This window comes from Micropterus salmoides, unplaced genomic scaffold, assembly GCF_014851395.1.
Source record: "Micropterus salmoides isolate LMB-PRFRI ecotype aquatic unplaced genomic scaffold, ASM1485139v1 Ms_hic_scaffold_5, whole genome shotgun sequence".
Lineage (NCBI taxonomy): Eukaryota > Metazoa > Chordata > Actinopteri > Centrarchiformes > Centrarchidae > Micropterus > Micropterus salmoides.
The window spans coordinates 39,900,875-39,917,001 of record NW_024044237.1 but is presented as its reverse complement, the minus strand read 5'-3'; the positions used below and the strand labels follow the sequence as shown (position 1 = coordinate 39,917,001).

At 41.1% G+C, this 16,127-nt stretch overlaps 1 protein-coding gene across 5 annotated transcripts in view; it reads left to right on the top strand.

The window, feature by feature from the left end:
• The first annotated feature begins 288 nt into the window (after positions 1–288).
• The window catches only part of patj (PATJ crumbs cell polarity complex component), a 202,823-nt gene continuing 186,984 nt past the window's right edge, over positions 289–16,127 (top strand). For 3 of the 5 annotated variants that reach the window (XM_038698650.1, XM_038698651.1, XM_038698647.1), the window contains exons 1-6: positions 289–368; positions 3,187–3,249; positions 3,334–3,512; positions 9,062–9,268; positions 9,354–9,493; positions 11,138–11,318. In XM_038698650.1, the coding sequence (XP_038554578.1) occupies positions 3,228–3,249; positions 3,334–3,512; positions 9,062–9,268; positions 9,354–9,493; positions 11,138–11,318 (729 nt within the window). In that variant the 5' untranslated portion in view covers positions 289–368; positions 3,187–3,227. Of the gene's footprint in view, positions 369–396; positions 606–748; positions 923–3,186; positions 3,250–3,333; positions 3,513–9,061; positions 9,269–9,353; positions 9,494–11,137; positions 11,319–16,127 lie in introns of those variants that run through there. The other 2 variants (XM_038698649.1, XM_038698648.1) reach the window with 2 other exon arrangements.

Sequence of the window (16,127 nt, the reverse complement as noted above, 5' to 3'; positions counted from 1 at the left end):
CTAGAATGACAACATGTACCAAAAAAACCCCATCAAACTGTCTTCAGGAAGAGGGAGAAGGTGAGAAAGTTGCACACAGTGTTAAGTCAACTCAAAGATTAAAGTTCATAAAGTTGATAAAACTTAACCATCAGCGTTCTAGATTTCTAAAACAAATCTTATTACCAAAAGGAATGAAGAAACATTGGTTAAATTAATTCTAACTATATAGAGACATAAGTAAATGGGGCTGAAATTATTGACGGCTCTACTTTCCCACGTTAATTCAGACGTCTTGAAACCATAAACACGCACTGGGAGTCGATATCTCCGATAGTACGCGAACGCAGCATTAAAGCGACACTGGTGCCAAACTGGATCCAGTTCATGTGAGTTTCACACCAGTTCAGAAACCTTTTTTAAACCCGTCTGTTCTCTATTAATTCACCTTTTCTCTGGCTGCTACATCCTCCGACTGTTCCCGCGCGAAAAGTTAGGAAGCGACAGTTTTATCAGACGCCGTTTAACAAGCTAACTAGCATGCTAGCGGCTAGCCGACTGTTAGCGAGCGGCTGTGTTGCAGTTTCTGGAGTTTGGGAGCTGATGGAGGAAGAAAAGTTTGTTTTGTAAGGTTGTTTTAGCTCCTTTAACGCCCGTGAAGACTCGAAGAAGTTCGGTTTAATGTTGTCACTGAATGAATAATGTGTGTTTTCAGACGTCGCAGCTGGTTTGAGGTTGTTTTTATTTTAAGTTTGATGCACCTGTTGCGAGTTGAACCTGCTGATTGAAGTTCGCTCCCGACAACAGGTTTAACTGTTTAAAGATACACTTTCAGACTCTTTAACAGTATTAATGGCGAGCAGGTGTGTGTGTTTCTTGATTATTAGTTTCACCCCCTCCCGTCTGAGCTGTTGAGTTTCACTTCCTGTTTTTTCAGGGACAGGTGAGCTACCCGCGCGCACAATCACAGCTTTTAAAGCGTAAACGTGAGCTTTTCAGTTCGGTTTCTGTCTCCTTATTTGATGTAAAGGTTTGGGAATGTTTGTGCTGTTTGGTTTTCTGCCTGTATGTGCTGATAAAGCGGGTCACGCCGAGCTAACCGTCTGATAACCACACCTGTGGTGCAGACAGAGACACCTGAACGCAGCACAGAGGCCATGCCTGCTGTGTTCACGTGTGGATGTTAAACCGGGTTTTCAGATGTCTGTAGAGCTCAGCAGGTGTGAAGCTGTCTCTTACATCTGTTTGATTTCACAAACAGAGACAACAACAGGTTGTTGTTGTTTTTATTTACCAAACAGATCATTAAGGTTGCTGGTTGGCAGGTAAATAAAATACAGGTAGTTAGGGCTGGGCAATAAAACAATAATAATTATCGCAATATAATTTTTCTCAATATAATAAATGTTCAGTATATCGTCAATAAATATTTGCTTTAATTCATTTGAATCACAAACAAATTGGCACCTAATTTTTCTATTAAAATATTGATTTTGTTGAAAAAAAGAGGCCTGAAAAAAGATGAACTAGTCATATTTGTTGAAAAAGATAATAGTTTTGAACGTTCTGACTCAGATTTGTGGAGTGATCCACTGTTTGGCGTCAAGTGTTTGTCACATTCTGACCATAAAGAAAAGTTTAACCACATAATAAACCATCTGCTTTCTTCAATTTTCACTCAGGAGCAAAAATCTTGAAGGAAATAATGATTTGACATTTATCGTGATAATTATCGATATCGAATGAGTGTTGAAACAAATAACTAAGTCTGTTTCCAGCTTTACACGTGAGGTTTTGGTGCTTTTTCTTTGCTTTATTGCACATTAAACTGAATATAATATGGCTTTTGGGCCGTTGGTCTGACAAAACAAAACATTTGAAGACGTCACTGTGGAATTATTTAAATAAAATGGCAAGAAAATAGTTAATCCTCATTTGCATATTTTTATAAAACGTATTACATGCAAACCCAAAACATGTATTTTAAAATATTTAGTTGATCGACCAGCTGTGGTGAGGAGAGCAGCTGAAGCTGCAACAATAAGTCGATTCACTGATTAATTGTCAGCTAGTAAATTAATTGATTAATCACTAGCGAGTCCTTGAGCAGCTCAGGTTGTGGACAAAAGACGACATTAGAGGACATCTCTTTGGGATTTATATTTTTTTTACAGTTTTCTGGACCCAAAAACTAATTGAGAAAATAATCGACAGAGCAATCAATAATGAAAATACTTGTTAGTCACAGCGAAACAGCTTTATTGCCTAAGTGTGTGTAAACCAGATTCATAAGTTACAGCCCAAAGTATATTTTAAAATTATTGTATATTACATCACCCGTAAAACAAATCAGACTCTGGTTTTTAAGTTCCTCTCATTGTGACACATTTCCAGGAAGACGTTCAGCTAACAGGGACAACAAAGCTGCTTGGTAAACAAAGATAAAACTATTTTATACAAGAAGGTGAGAAATATGTGTGTATAGTAAAAAAAACAAAACAGCAATGAATAAAAACGTATGCGAGTGTTTTCTGTAGATGTCCGGTATCTGCATGAGTACGTGTTTAAACCGCATGCAGGATTTATGTTTGACAATGAAGGATGATCTGTGCATGTTAATATGTACAGTGTGTATTTAAACTGTAAATATGTGATTTGTAATTTGTTGGTAAGTGAATGTTTGACAGATTTTTTATATATATATATATACTGATACACACACACACGGCAAACTAGAAGTACTAGATTTTGTAAATGGAGTCTGGTGTGATGTTGAGCAGCAGGTGTTTGGCTGCTGTCGCCCTGCCGAGATCAGAATATATGAAATGTAAATGAGATCAGCTCGCTAACGATCCGACTGGGCAGATGTTTGAATGTTTAACCCCTGTGCAGTCCTTCCTCACCGTCTGACGAGCTGCGTTATTACACGGATAAATCGTGCTTTCAGTCAGTCGTTCTCTTTTTAAAGCTGCTCTACTAGTCAACTGTAAGATTGCAGTTTATTTCGAGCTCGTTTGAAAGGTTCATCAGCACTCGGCTCTGTCGGCGCTAAAACTCAATAGCACCTTACTGTCTGTGTTTCTGTGCTGTCACCTGTTCGTCCACCTGGATGTCTTATGTTGCACCGAAGTGATGTTATACATGTTTTTTATTAACCTTAATATCAGAGTTTCATAGTTTTAACCAAATAATGTTCTGTCTGTTCAGATCAGTGATCGAGAACGTCAGACGGAGAGCGAGGGACGACGATGTTTGAAAATGTCCCGGCAGGTAAATCCTCTCGGCTGTTCATTCAACATTTGCAGATATTATCAGGTTCAGACTGACGACTCTACGTCCTGTGCTCGTCCTCAGTGTCCACAGCGGAGCGTCAGCAGGTTCTGGGAGCTCTGGAGCGTCTGCAGGCCAAACTGGCCCAGAGGGAGGAGTGGACCCACAGTGAGACGATGGGAAACCTGAGGGAGACTCTGCAGAATCCGCTGTTCAACCACATCCTGACCCTGCAGCACTCCATCAAACAGCTGCGGCACCAGGTGAGACACAAAGAAAGACCGCGCTGCTAGTGAGTCTTCTACTGAATTTAAAATATTTACCTCTCTTTACATCCCGACAGCAATCAATAAATCAAATTAGACTGATGTCGCAGGACTGAAATAAACACTAGTTTCTCCAACTTTACAACAAGTTACAAACTCCTGCATTCATTCTATCTTACTTAAAGGTCCAGTGTGTGATATTTAGGAGGACTTACTGACAGAAATGCAATACAATATCAATAACCATGTTTACAAGGTTGTTTATTAGTCATTATACAGCACAAGGCTGCATAACAAACGAAATTTGTAGTTTCTTCATGCAGCACACACAACATAATAAGTGTAGGCCTGTATTAAAATATTGTATCATATAAATTAAATTATAAAACGGGTAGCTCAAATCAAGCAATCTGATTGGTTCATAGTAGTGATATAATGAGCGTATACAACGGGCATGATGTCGAATTCCTTCACACAGATCCAAATCACTACGCGACAAACAGGGTTCGAGTTATAATCTGAGCTTTGTGGCGGTCTCACGCCGCGTTTACACCTGGTATTAAAATGCAATCTGATGCAGATCAGATTTTACTGGCGGAGATGGATAAATAAATAAATAATAAGAGAGAGAAATCATTGCTTATTACGTGATTCCCTCTCTCTCACACGAAAACACACAAACACTGGGACTACTTTTTGTATTCATAAAGAAATGTTGATGAAATAAAGTCAAATTGTAGCGCGTCTGTTAGCCTACTTTCTTTCTGCCATGGTAACCGTTTTATAAAACCTATAGCTCACTTCAGGCTGTTGGTGAACAACGCCCCTTAACTGTGCACCACGGCCTGTCGTGAGCTATTCGTAGTTTTCAGTCACGTGACATGCGCGGTGACCTGGAGGGCAAAACAACGGACCAACATAGCGGCTCACAGCGCGACTCCCCCGTAGAGACGCCGCAAAAGCAGTCAGATTTTATTTAGATCACCTTTCAACTCAAGAAAAAGAAAGATATGAACACAAACTGCACGTGCTCGGCACTTCCGATACATATAACGTCACAGCATCCACTGCCGCATTTCTACCGTTACAAACCGCCAGGTCCCTGCCTGCCGCTCGACTGCGGTAATGTTTACTTTAACCTTCTGGGGAATCCCTCACCTAACGCAGCCCAGGCTCGTCTCCTCGATTAGTAAATCCCAAAGCACAACAACCATCCAGCATATTTGTTGGCAGGCAGCGGAAATTAACGTCTTTTTGCCCTCCAAGGGGGCGTTTTCATTGGAATGTGACGTCACGTGAAATCTATGAATTGCTTAAACAATATATGCAGTTATTTATATACATACATACACATATTCACCCAGAATATTCCACAGTGCATTTTTTTTTATTTGCATCTGGGGTGAATGTAAAGAGCAGCAACCAGATGATGATATGAAAGTTTCATCTTCACAATAAGCAGTCTGAACAGAGTCCGTCTTCACTGTGTTTGAGCACCGAGTACCATCGATGTAAAACCCAGAGTCCACCTCGTCTCATCTCGCCGGAGTCTTGCGCTGACAGCTCGGAACACGGACCGCCTGCAGAGTGCTTGACCCGGGGCAGGTCTCTGTAACGATGTGGACTCTGAATTCCGTTTTCTGGTCAAAATGAGTCCCGTTTTGTCCAGACCGGCTCTATAGGAGCAGAATTAAGTCCAAGCTGGGCCAGCATGGCTCCTCTCCTGGCTCTCTTTCCTCTCCTCTGAGCGATCGGTCACCTGGTCTGGTTGTTTGGGCCGGGTGGGTCGTGGTCTGGCCCCGTCTTCATCTTCCAATGACTGTATTTATGTCAGTGCAGTTCAGTGGTGTACAAAGACCTCCCATAATGAACCTTTGTTTTTATTACCTTTTAGAATGAGAGATTTCTATCTATATACATCACCATGTTGCACTACCATGTTTCTACAGTAGCCCAAACGGACAAACTGCTCTACAGAGCGCGTCTCATCGCTACGTTAAATACGTACAAAGACGAAGTAGAAATGTTATTAGTTGTCGTCTGAAAAGTAAGAAAAGAAGATAAATTTGGACAAATGGACGACCACACGTGTTGTTTAGCTCAGAGCCGACGGAGCGTGTCGGCCGCTGTAGCGTCTCCTGCACGCTTACAAAGGGAGAGCGGTGACTGATGGTGCATTCATGCGGTGTCGGAATAATCAGAATCTTTTTTTTCTTCCTTAAATCATTATTGCACAAAGAGAAATAAAGTGTACATGGGACATAAAGAAGTATACAGTACTTTGATTCGTGCAAAATCACGTGTTGCATATTCATATTTAGCAAACATATAATGTGTAATCTGGTTCTAACGGTTAGTCTGCTGTCCATGTAGAGTGAACTGGATGTCTGCATGTTGTTTATAAGCTCTGATAATGTTCATCCAACACATCTCTGTAGCAGCGTCCATGTTGATTCCACAATAAGAGCACATGAACACGCACTGAAGTCGGAAGAACGACTTCACAACTCGGGAAATGGGACCGTTAGAGGAGCACGTGAATGCACCGTGAGCCGCTGGTTGCAATTCACCACCCTCACCACTAGATGTCGCTAAAACTTACACACTGAACCTTTTTAAGCGTTTAAAACCCTGTGAAAAAAATAATTTTACCCACCAGATGTTGTTGTAGGATACAGATAATCAAGGATTTTAATAAAGGTTTTAAAAGTTTTTAGGTAACTGTAATATTTCAACAGCAGAATTTCCACATTTGCGCTCAAACTGTCAGAACAAATATACAGAACATCTGAGGGTCCATTTGCAGTGTGGATTGCTTACAAAGCACTAAAACAGTAAATATCAATACGTTATCAGTCAGTGTGAACGCACTTATGGACTCGTGAGTGTCAGGACGCAAATTGAGACGCAGCATTAATCTTTTCAGTGAGATGTTGTTACATGACATCAGCAGGTGTTTGTCCTCCGCTGCTCAGACAGTGTTATCTTTATTAGTGTATAACCGGCTTTTTCCACAATCATGAGTTGCAGCAGCTCTGCAGACCGATGAACGCTTCCCATCTGATCTGACATGTGTGACTCCGCCCAGGTGTCGACAGCCTATTGGGTACCGGTACGCCGCCGCCTCCTGTCCAACACTGTGACCTGTCAGCGGGGCTGAGCGGGGACATTGAATTGAATCCCCTCTGCATCGCCATCTGTATTCAGCTCCAGCCCGTTGTGACGCGGAGCCTTTACAATAAACAATCTGCAGGCCAAATTAAGATAATGGCAATAACTGACGCTGGGCTTCATATTCTAAGTGCTGCGAAGGTCAGAGCTGAGTCTATGAATGCGTCGGTGGGAGCCGGTGGAGGGTATATGAAGCAGGGACTCTCTCTTTCTTTATTTTCCCTCCCTCCCCCGGCTCTCTGCGGATCTATCAAGCTTTAATATCTAGTGTCTTGCTTTGAGTAACGGCCTTGTCGAGGCGGTATTGATGAAATGGCTCGGGATCCTGCTCCGTCAGCCTGGCCTAAATAAGCCGCAGACTGATAAGTTTCCACAATGTGAGTGTAAAGGTCATTAATACATTACCTGTTCAGAGAGAGAGCCTGCAGAGGAATCTATTGATTTCTTTTTCTTCTCTCTCTCCTCCTCACTTACCCCCCGGCCTCCCTGCCTCATTTTTTTTTTTTTTTTTTTCCCTCCATGTCTTTCTTTATTGTCGACAACGTCCTTGCATATAACACCTCTCTCCCTCTCTGTCTGTCATTTCTTTCAGTTTCACTTCTATGTGCTTTACTGGCATGAATGTTTCTGTTAGACCATGTTGCCAAAGCAGTTTTCAAAGCAAAATCACAAAGTTTACATTTTGAACATAACGAGAATTAAAGCAACCCCGACTGTTCAGTTTAGCAGTTACAAGTTACAACAACCAATAGAACAAATACAGATAGAAAGTAAACTACCAACAATAATGAACCCGATTTAACCTGCCGTGCAGCGAACACTGAGTGCAACAGCCCGCCAAGTCCCTCAGGTATGTGACAGGGACACTTACTTGGCTGCGAGGTTTACCGTCTGTCCTTCTGCTAGGATAATTAATAATTTATTGTTATCTTGAAGAAAGGTGAAGTCTAGTTTGGTCTCTCTCTCTTTATCAGTAGTCGTGTTTCCATCAACGTTTTCTTGGTCACATTTTGAAGTATCGCGTTAGAAAAGGTTGAAATGAAAAATCTTGTCCCAAACCGAATATAATGAGAATTTTTTTTTTTTCTTTTGTTGCCTTTTTCCCCACTGCATAAATTAAATAGTCAAAATGTGCTTTTTTTCCCTCAGTCTTTCCCACAGGATGTGGAGAGACTATGGGGGGGGGGGGAGTCCGGGGCCCGAGAGGGTCCGGTAAAGTAAATTACATGAGTCCGTTTACTTTTAAAGGTTGTTTTTAACATGTTTTATACTTTCTGTGAATATAATAAGTTAATCTTATTTCCATCCTGTACAGACGCCTTATTTTGAAAACCGGACGTTGTCACATGTGTTTCCTCCTCGTGCTAAATCCATCCAGTCCGACCCGGTTTGATAAATAATGTTGTAACATGAAGACTTCACAGCCTCTCTTCATACTAAAGAGACAAACTGACAGGATAAAGTCTCTAACCTGCCTGTCAGCTCGCTCTGGGCCGGTTCACTTACCGTAAAGGCTTGAATACATGTGCACTCCAAATGTCGGTGCGGCTAGCCTTCTTACAGACGAGTGACAGAAACACTCAAAGCGGCTCTTTTCTAAGAAGTCAGCCTCATATCTCCCTGTTCTGAATGCTGTTTTAAACCATTTTTTCTATTAACGGCTCGGTATGATGTCATTCCGAGGCTGGATTTCCATATATGGTCATTTGCTCCAGGCAGAGCATGCTGGCCACGCCCACAAAGGAACATGCAGCCCTATCCCTGCGGCAGCCTGGTAAATACATAAGACAATGGCCAATCAGAAGACAGTGGGCTTTGGAGCGGGGGCTTAAAGAGACAGGAGCATCTACAGCTTGTTTCAGACAGAGGCTGAAATGAAGGCCTACATGAAGAGTCAGTATAAGATAAAAAATAATTTTTTTTGAACTTTGAATCATGCAAAGCTGCCATACAGGAGTCACAGAACTACAATGTAGGACTGGAAATGCAGTATAACGGGTCTCCTTTAAAATGCAACATAATTTTTCCGTAATTTGACTTATTATTATTTTTTTTGCTATTTTTGGCCGATTAATTTCTGTGGCCGAACATTTTGTGCTCCAGTTGTACTGAACGTTGTGTGTTTGACAGTGCTGGGTATGAATAACGTGTTTGTTTCTCTACGACGGCCGATGCCTTTAGTTTCAGTACCAAATGTGTATGTATGTTTTCTCAGTACCTCACACAAAAGAGAAGTTATCAAATGTAAAAGAAACCATCTGACTTTGGAAAAGAATGAGTGAAGAACACCGTTGATTTCAACTAAATCTACAAAACATGTTTCACATCGTATCTGACAAACCTCTCCTCCCTCCCTCCTCCTCCTCTGTCTGTAGCTGAACAATATGCCGCCTGACACCTGCAGCGAGTTCAGTTTCTCCAAAAAGGGTCAGCTGATCATGAGCGCTGTTAATTCAGCCAGCAGCTCCGCCCCGCCCTCCCTGTCCTCCTCCTCCATCCTGACCAATGGCTTGTCTCCACCCATCCATCAGACTCCGCCCTCATCTGACCTCCTGCCGAAATGGATCCTCGCCGCTGCCAAGGTGGGTGGAGCTGCGAGACACACTCAAACACACCTGCAGAGTCCACGGCATGCATATAAACCTGAATGTGTTTGTGTGTGTGCAGGGCCGTCACACAGAGCTGGTTCGCCTGACTCGGCCTCTGTCTGGAGGTCTGGGCTTCAGCGTGGTCGGCCTGAACCCTGAAGGAACCAGCAGTCAGGGCGTCTTCGTTAAACACATCCAGCCTGGAGGCGTCGCGCACAGGTTCAGCTAAAGCTTTGTTTGCTACAGTCAGAATGAGCAGCAGGTCATGAAGAAGCAGCTCCTACGACTGAAATGCAGTTTAACATGGAGATAAAAGATATTAAGTTCCTTTCACACATTGAAGATCATGTTTGCTTTTATTTCCGACAAAATTAGATTTTATTAGATGTTTAAAGTCATTTTTTTATAATTCAAATCACAGCTCATTGTGAAAATTGTACTCAAATAGTGTTTTGGATATAAAAATAAGAGTGTAGGTAATAAAACATTTATTGTAAGTGATCTAAAACAACCTCCCCTCAGACAAAGCTTGGGAAAAGGTGCCCCCCTCAGTTTACTTCTTTAGTTTGCTCAGTTTCTGGATGCCTTTGGGAACCATGATTATGTTATTTGATCTCATAGACACTCAACAGTTGAGGCAGTATAGCATAATATTGCCGTTTGACATAATTTCAGACTGCACCAAATAAATTCAAAAACGTCAGTCCTAAGGCTTTTATTACTTTCTGACTCTGGTAACGTTAGAAAAACTCTCTCATTAACCAGGTCACACACGTAGGCTATTCTGTGTGATCACCATTTGAAAACTAATACAATAACTAATCACTGTGTGATCACACTTCTGGGCTAAAACATATATAACTATTTTGACCCTTTTAATCAAGTCAAAAAGAAATCGAAAAGGTAAACAAACTTGATAATCAGCAAAACTGGAATACAGTTTACATTGTGCTGTTTTAGCATTTAACAGCTACTGTGTGTTATGGCCAGCCGTTTTAACATTTATTCCTTTAAACTTACTACTAGCTATTTAAAAGTTTTCATTAGGTACTAGTAACTAATACCATTTTACAAGTAACTACTATTTAAATGCTAGTACATATTCTAATAGTCACTAGTAACTTTTCCAAAAGATACTCGTAACATTTTTATTCTTACTAGTGCATTTTGGGGGTTACTAGTCATTTATCAATAACTTGTTATTGACGGTTGAATTCTTACTAGTAAAATGGAAAAGTTACTAAAACAAGAGCACTAGTAGCTAAAGAATATATACTAGTAAAATGGAAATAATTACTATTTACTAAAACAAGAGCACTAGTAGCTAAAGAATATATACTAGTAAAATGGAAATAATTACTATTTACTAAAACAAGAGCACTAGTAGCTAAAGAATATATACTATTAAAATGGAAATGATTAATATTTACTAATGAAATGGTGTCTGAACTGCAGAGCCCCATAGATTTCAATGGTAAAAATGTGCAATTAGTTAAAAGTAAATAAAAAAACAAAACAAACACTAGTAACTAGGGGTGAGAAACACCAAAGGCCCCATGATACAAATTTTATACGATATAATATTGCAATTTATTATTAACTTCAAATTGTGTCCCCAAAGAAAAGCTCTATTTCTATTGGACTGAAAAGCAACTGATTTTATTATCGTAGTTCTCATGTACAATTTATATAATAAAAGATTGATACTTGACCCCCGTGTATCAATACAATATTGCCATGGAAAATATTATGAAGTGAATTACTAAAAGCTAACCAGCTAGCTGTGTAACCGTGGAGATTTCTGCGGGAGAGTTTGGTTTTTATCGTGTTACTGGAAAGTCCTGACTGGTGTTGTGGCTGCAGGAACGGGTGTCTCCAGGAGAGGGACCAGATCCTGGTGATAAACGGCAGTCCTCTGGAGGCGGGGATCAGCCAGCAGCAGGCGCTGACCCTCCTGCAGCAGCCCGGAGAGACGGTGGAGCTGGTGGTCGCCAGGGACCGCCCACTCAACGCATCATCACAACCTGCCGCCGCCATCAACACGGTAAGACGATCAACTATTGCTCGTTTTATTTGTGACTCTTAAAGCGTCACAAATTGAAATCTGAAAAAGAACAAATATCTTTCTGCAAACCATCTCCAGGACATTTGTAATTTTAAAAATACTTCTACAAGCACCTCTAACCCCTAATAATTAGCCCCAAAACCACAAACTTGGTCTTTACATATTTGTTTGTGTACAGATTAAACAAGAAACATGTTAATCAGCATTAGACGTGCTGGGAGGTGGATTTGAACAGAGCCAGGTTAGCTGTTTCCCCTGCATCCAGTCTTTATGCTAAACCAGGCTAACCACCTCCTGCAGCACAACATATTTATTATTTAAATCTCCCAACACTCCGACGGGATTGGTCAGGATGCACTGACAGCAGCCTCTCTGATCAGGAAAGGAAATTGTAAAAGAAAACTTACATAGAATTACATTTATGCATGATTCATGATCCATATTGTCACTATTTTAGAGACCCCCCCCCCCCCAAAATTTCAGTGATAATTTTTTCAGGGGAGCTCCCGTCTTGTTAAGAGGAGCCCAGTTTGCACCCTGCCTACAACTTCAACCATCAAATTCCAGCAACAGGAAATAACGTTTATCTTGTACTTTTTTTTTTCTGGTGTCACAATGTTTCTCTGTGTTGGTGATTTATTAAAAAAACAAAACACTTTATTTTGGGTTGAAATGCGTTGTAACGCGCGTTACTGAAATTGTAACGCGCGTTACTGAGATTGTAACGCGCGTTACTGAGATTGTAACGAGTCTAATATCACCAAAATCTGCATTACAGCAAAAAGTAATACATTATTGTACGGCTGTACAATGATAAAAATGTTATCACCATAAAAACTTTCATATCTTTCGATATAGATAATTATCATAAGTATCAAATCGTTATTTCTTTTGAGTTTAAAGGCTGATTTTTGCTCCTGAGTGATGGTGAATGGTTAATTGTGGTTTAAAATCTTCTTTATGGTCAGAATATTTGAGGGCAAACAGCGGATGACTTCTCAAATCTGAGGCAGAATATTCAAAACAATTATGATGAAATCTATATCTATCTAGAGTATAAGTAAAAGCTGTTTTCAGTCCTTTTTCCTCAACCTCTTAAAGGGGCTATATGTAAGTTTTTCAATGAAATTAATAAAATTTTCATTGCTTTATTGTCAGTGGGCTCAAAACTCACTTAGAAATGAAGCACACGCCTGTTTTCTCCGTTGCTTGCATCAGCCACTATTCTGCTTTCAATGTGAGGTCTCCGGGTCGGATTCAGCCCTGTGCGCTCACGAGCCTCTCAGACTACAGCGACAACACGGCAGCTAACGACATGCAGTCCACCAACACCATAAAACAACCGGCTCCCAGCAAAACACAGGCTCCACGTAAGGATCCAAAACAACAGTAAAGGTTTATGTGCTGAAGCCCATCAGACCAAACGGGTTCAGATGATGTCGCGTAAGAACAAAGTGAGCATTAGTAAAGCTGGAGAAACACAGAGAAAGTCACGTTAGCTTGTCGGCTAACAGCGAGCAGTTGCTAACATTATCCGGTGCAAAGTTATATAACGTTAGCTTTCCTCATTACTTCACCAACTAACGCGACCCATGTTACTATCCTGTGTGCCACTGTTGATTTAGCCTGCAAGAAAGGATGTGACGGCAAAAAGCAAATGTGGAGCGATTTGTTTACTAACGTTAGCCTATAGCGATGCAGCCAGCTAACGCTACAGCAGGACCTGCTGCTGTTTGCTTCGTAACATTCAGTTTATGTTTATTGTGGTTTTACCGTTACTCAGCTCCACAGCTTCTCCACGTCTACGTCGCTGTAACTAACGAGACCCACATAACATAAAACACTGCAACAAAGGAAGAGCCATCTGCTATCACTAGTTACAGGAAAGTTACTGACTGCGGTCTAACTGTTATAGTCACTTATAATATTCAGTCCAGCTCACTAACAGTTTCATTATCATCCAGTACATGTAGCTGTGCTGACATTGCTGAGCCTCCGGTGACAGATTCACAGATAGTAAAGGTGGTTACTGAAAGCAGCAGGCGAGCTAACGATGTAGCACGTCGGCTAAATGCAGTAAATGTAACGTCATCATGTAACGAGCGCGGATTAGTTCAACCTGCAGCTGATAAAAACATTACTGTAACGTTGCAGCGGGAGTTCAGCTGAGTTTCCAGCTCTGTCTTTAGCTGCTGTCACTCTGCCTTTTTTCCGGGAGGATTGTTCCGATATGCGGCTCGCTGCGCTGAATGAAGTAGCGTTACGGTGCCGGTGTTGAGACGGGAAGGTTGAAGTAACATCTGTGTGAAAAGCCACAGCCTGCATGCTGGTGTTCCTGCGTTTATTGTGGTATTTCTGTGTGACAGCGGTTGTGTTTCAGATTCTGCTCGCTCTTGAGTTCAAGCGAGAACGCGTACGAACACACGCCTGGTTGCAATCTTAAAACCGCACCGCTAGAGGCCGCTGGAAACTCCATAATGCCCCTCAATCAAAATTTGTGTGATTCAAGTGAATAAAATCAAACATTTATTGAACATTTGTTATATTGTTGTTTTATTGTCCAGCAGCCCTACGTTATTGTACCTGCATTACTGTTGCGACACGTTATTCCCAGCCGTGGTTTGTCGCTATAGAAACAGTTAGCTTATCCATCTGCAGCAGATTCTTTAATCTGGAATAAAAGAGGCAGTCCAGATGGGCCTTGCACTTCTGATACTAAAGTTTTAATGTCAGTTGTTTGAGCGAAACAAGAAAACAAGCTTAGGTTGTAAAATAAAGTCAATTCCAAATCTTTAGCATCCATTTTAGGGTAAAAAAATTATATATAAACCATTTAAAATCTATAAAATTATATTGTCCAGAGTTAATAAACGTCCCTGCTGTGCAATTTAACATTAAAATGAGTTGGTGCATGTTGAGCTGCAGAACAAGGTGTCAGGTTTTTTCATTTTCCAACAAAACTTGAAAGAAAAGAGTTTGCACATTTGTTCCTTGTTGAGTTTTATGGCTCAGTGTGAAATTATATTTAAGGTCAGATCTTAAACCAGCTACTGTAGAGATTTGGAGCATCACTGAAATCCGCTTTATACTGTACTGTGTGTTCAGCCAGCTACACAAACACACCTCATCCAGCAGCTTGGCTGTCACTCAAAACAAGCATTGCAGCGAGGGCGTCAATCATAACTGGAGGGCACTTTGAAACCACGCCTCCGCCTCAGAGGGAGACCTCCTGTTTATGATGAGCCGTAAGTCTGCTGACATTGACTCGGATTATTTTTATGACCTTAAAGCCTATAGGAAATCAAGTTAGTGCTCCACTTGCAGCTTCGCTCCTGACAATATGTATTTAAGTCTGAGTGGAGGCGCGATCAATGAATGTCGACATGACGGGCGAGTCAAAGACTGGCAGCGAGGCAGGAGAGAGCGAGGACAGAGACACGGATAAATGTCTGAAACGCACTCTGAAGTGAGATGAAGGGTCAAAGGTCACACTGTAGATAACTTCACCTGTGGTGGATTTGGTAGGTGAAGCTTGTGTTCTGTTTAATTGGCTTTAATTAATCCAGCATTTCCCGATCTGAGGAGCCTTTGCTCATAATTGTTTTCTCTAAAGCAACAATAAACCAGCAAATAAAGCTGCTGCTGCCAGTGAGGAACAGTCAGTCAGTGAATGTAGGGGAGAGCCGGGACCATTGATCAGAGAAACGTCATTTTAAAAGATAACGTTACAGACAGCTGATGGTTTTTTTTGTTGAGATCAGCAGCTTGTGTGTGTGTGTGTGTGTGTGTGTGTGTGTTAGTCTTAACGCATTCACAGCAAGACTAGATTTGTGTAGTTTGTAGGACTGCAGCTAATGATGGTTTTAGTAATTGAGTATTCTATGGAATATTTAATCGATGCGAAGAATTTGTGTCGATGCTTTTAGTAATTGAATAAATCGATAAATTGTTTCAGCCCTTGTAGTTTGTTGGAGAGAGAAGGAGAATAAAGTGAGACAGGCTTGCCTCTGTGTTTTAATGCAGCCGAATTCACTATTTAATTGTTTTTATCTACATATTTTTCTGTTTCTGTTGTCTAACTGGGGACGGAGCTTCATCACGGGGACCACCTGCTACAGAGCCATTTAAACCAAGTTTACATGACCCCGGACTCGCTCCAAATGTCCGTCTGCCTCGCTGCTGCCGGAGCTGATCGCAGTTATTCTACTAAATGTTTGTGCTCACACCAGGAGCTCTGCAGTGCGTCCCAGAAGCGTCCCAGCGTCAAGCAGCACAGCGCAGATGAACCTGACAGGAAGCCAGACGCAGAAACGGCACAGAATCCATTTCATTTTCAAAATAAAATACCCAGTACAGACTTCCGATCGTTTATCAACAGTCAACACAGTAAAATCAGACAAAAAAGAAACATTTTTACTACGTAGATTCTTAATCATAGTAGAAGCACAAAAAGCACTAATCACCAAATCAACAAAATTTAAACATCCAACAAAAATCCAGCATGCAAAATGCTCTTGACGTTGAAGTTGACGCTGTAAATAAACCGCTGCGCAGCCTATGTCCGTCCCTCAGAATTCCCATAATGCAGAAAGGGGAAGTGGGTTTTGTTAAAATGTGCTAAAAGGTTTGCCATTTGTTTGAAATAGAAATGTCACTTTATGATTTATGTTTATTAAAACATTATCTCCTTAGAAATTAGTGTTTAAGTTGGTACATGTCATTCTTGTGGTGGTTTACCGTTGACACCATGAGTGAAGAGACTGTTTGATAAGAGCTGCTGAATTTTGC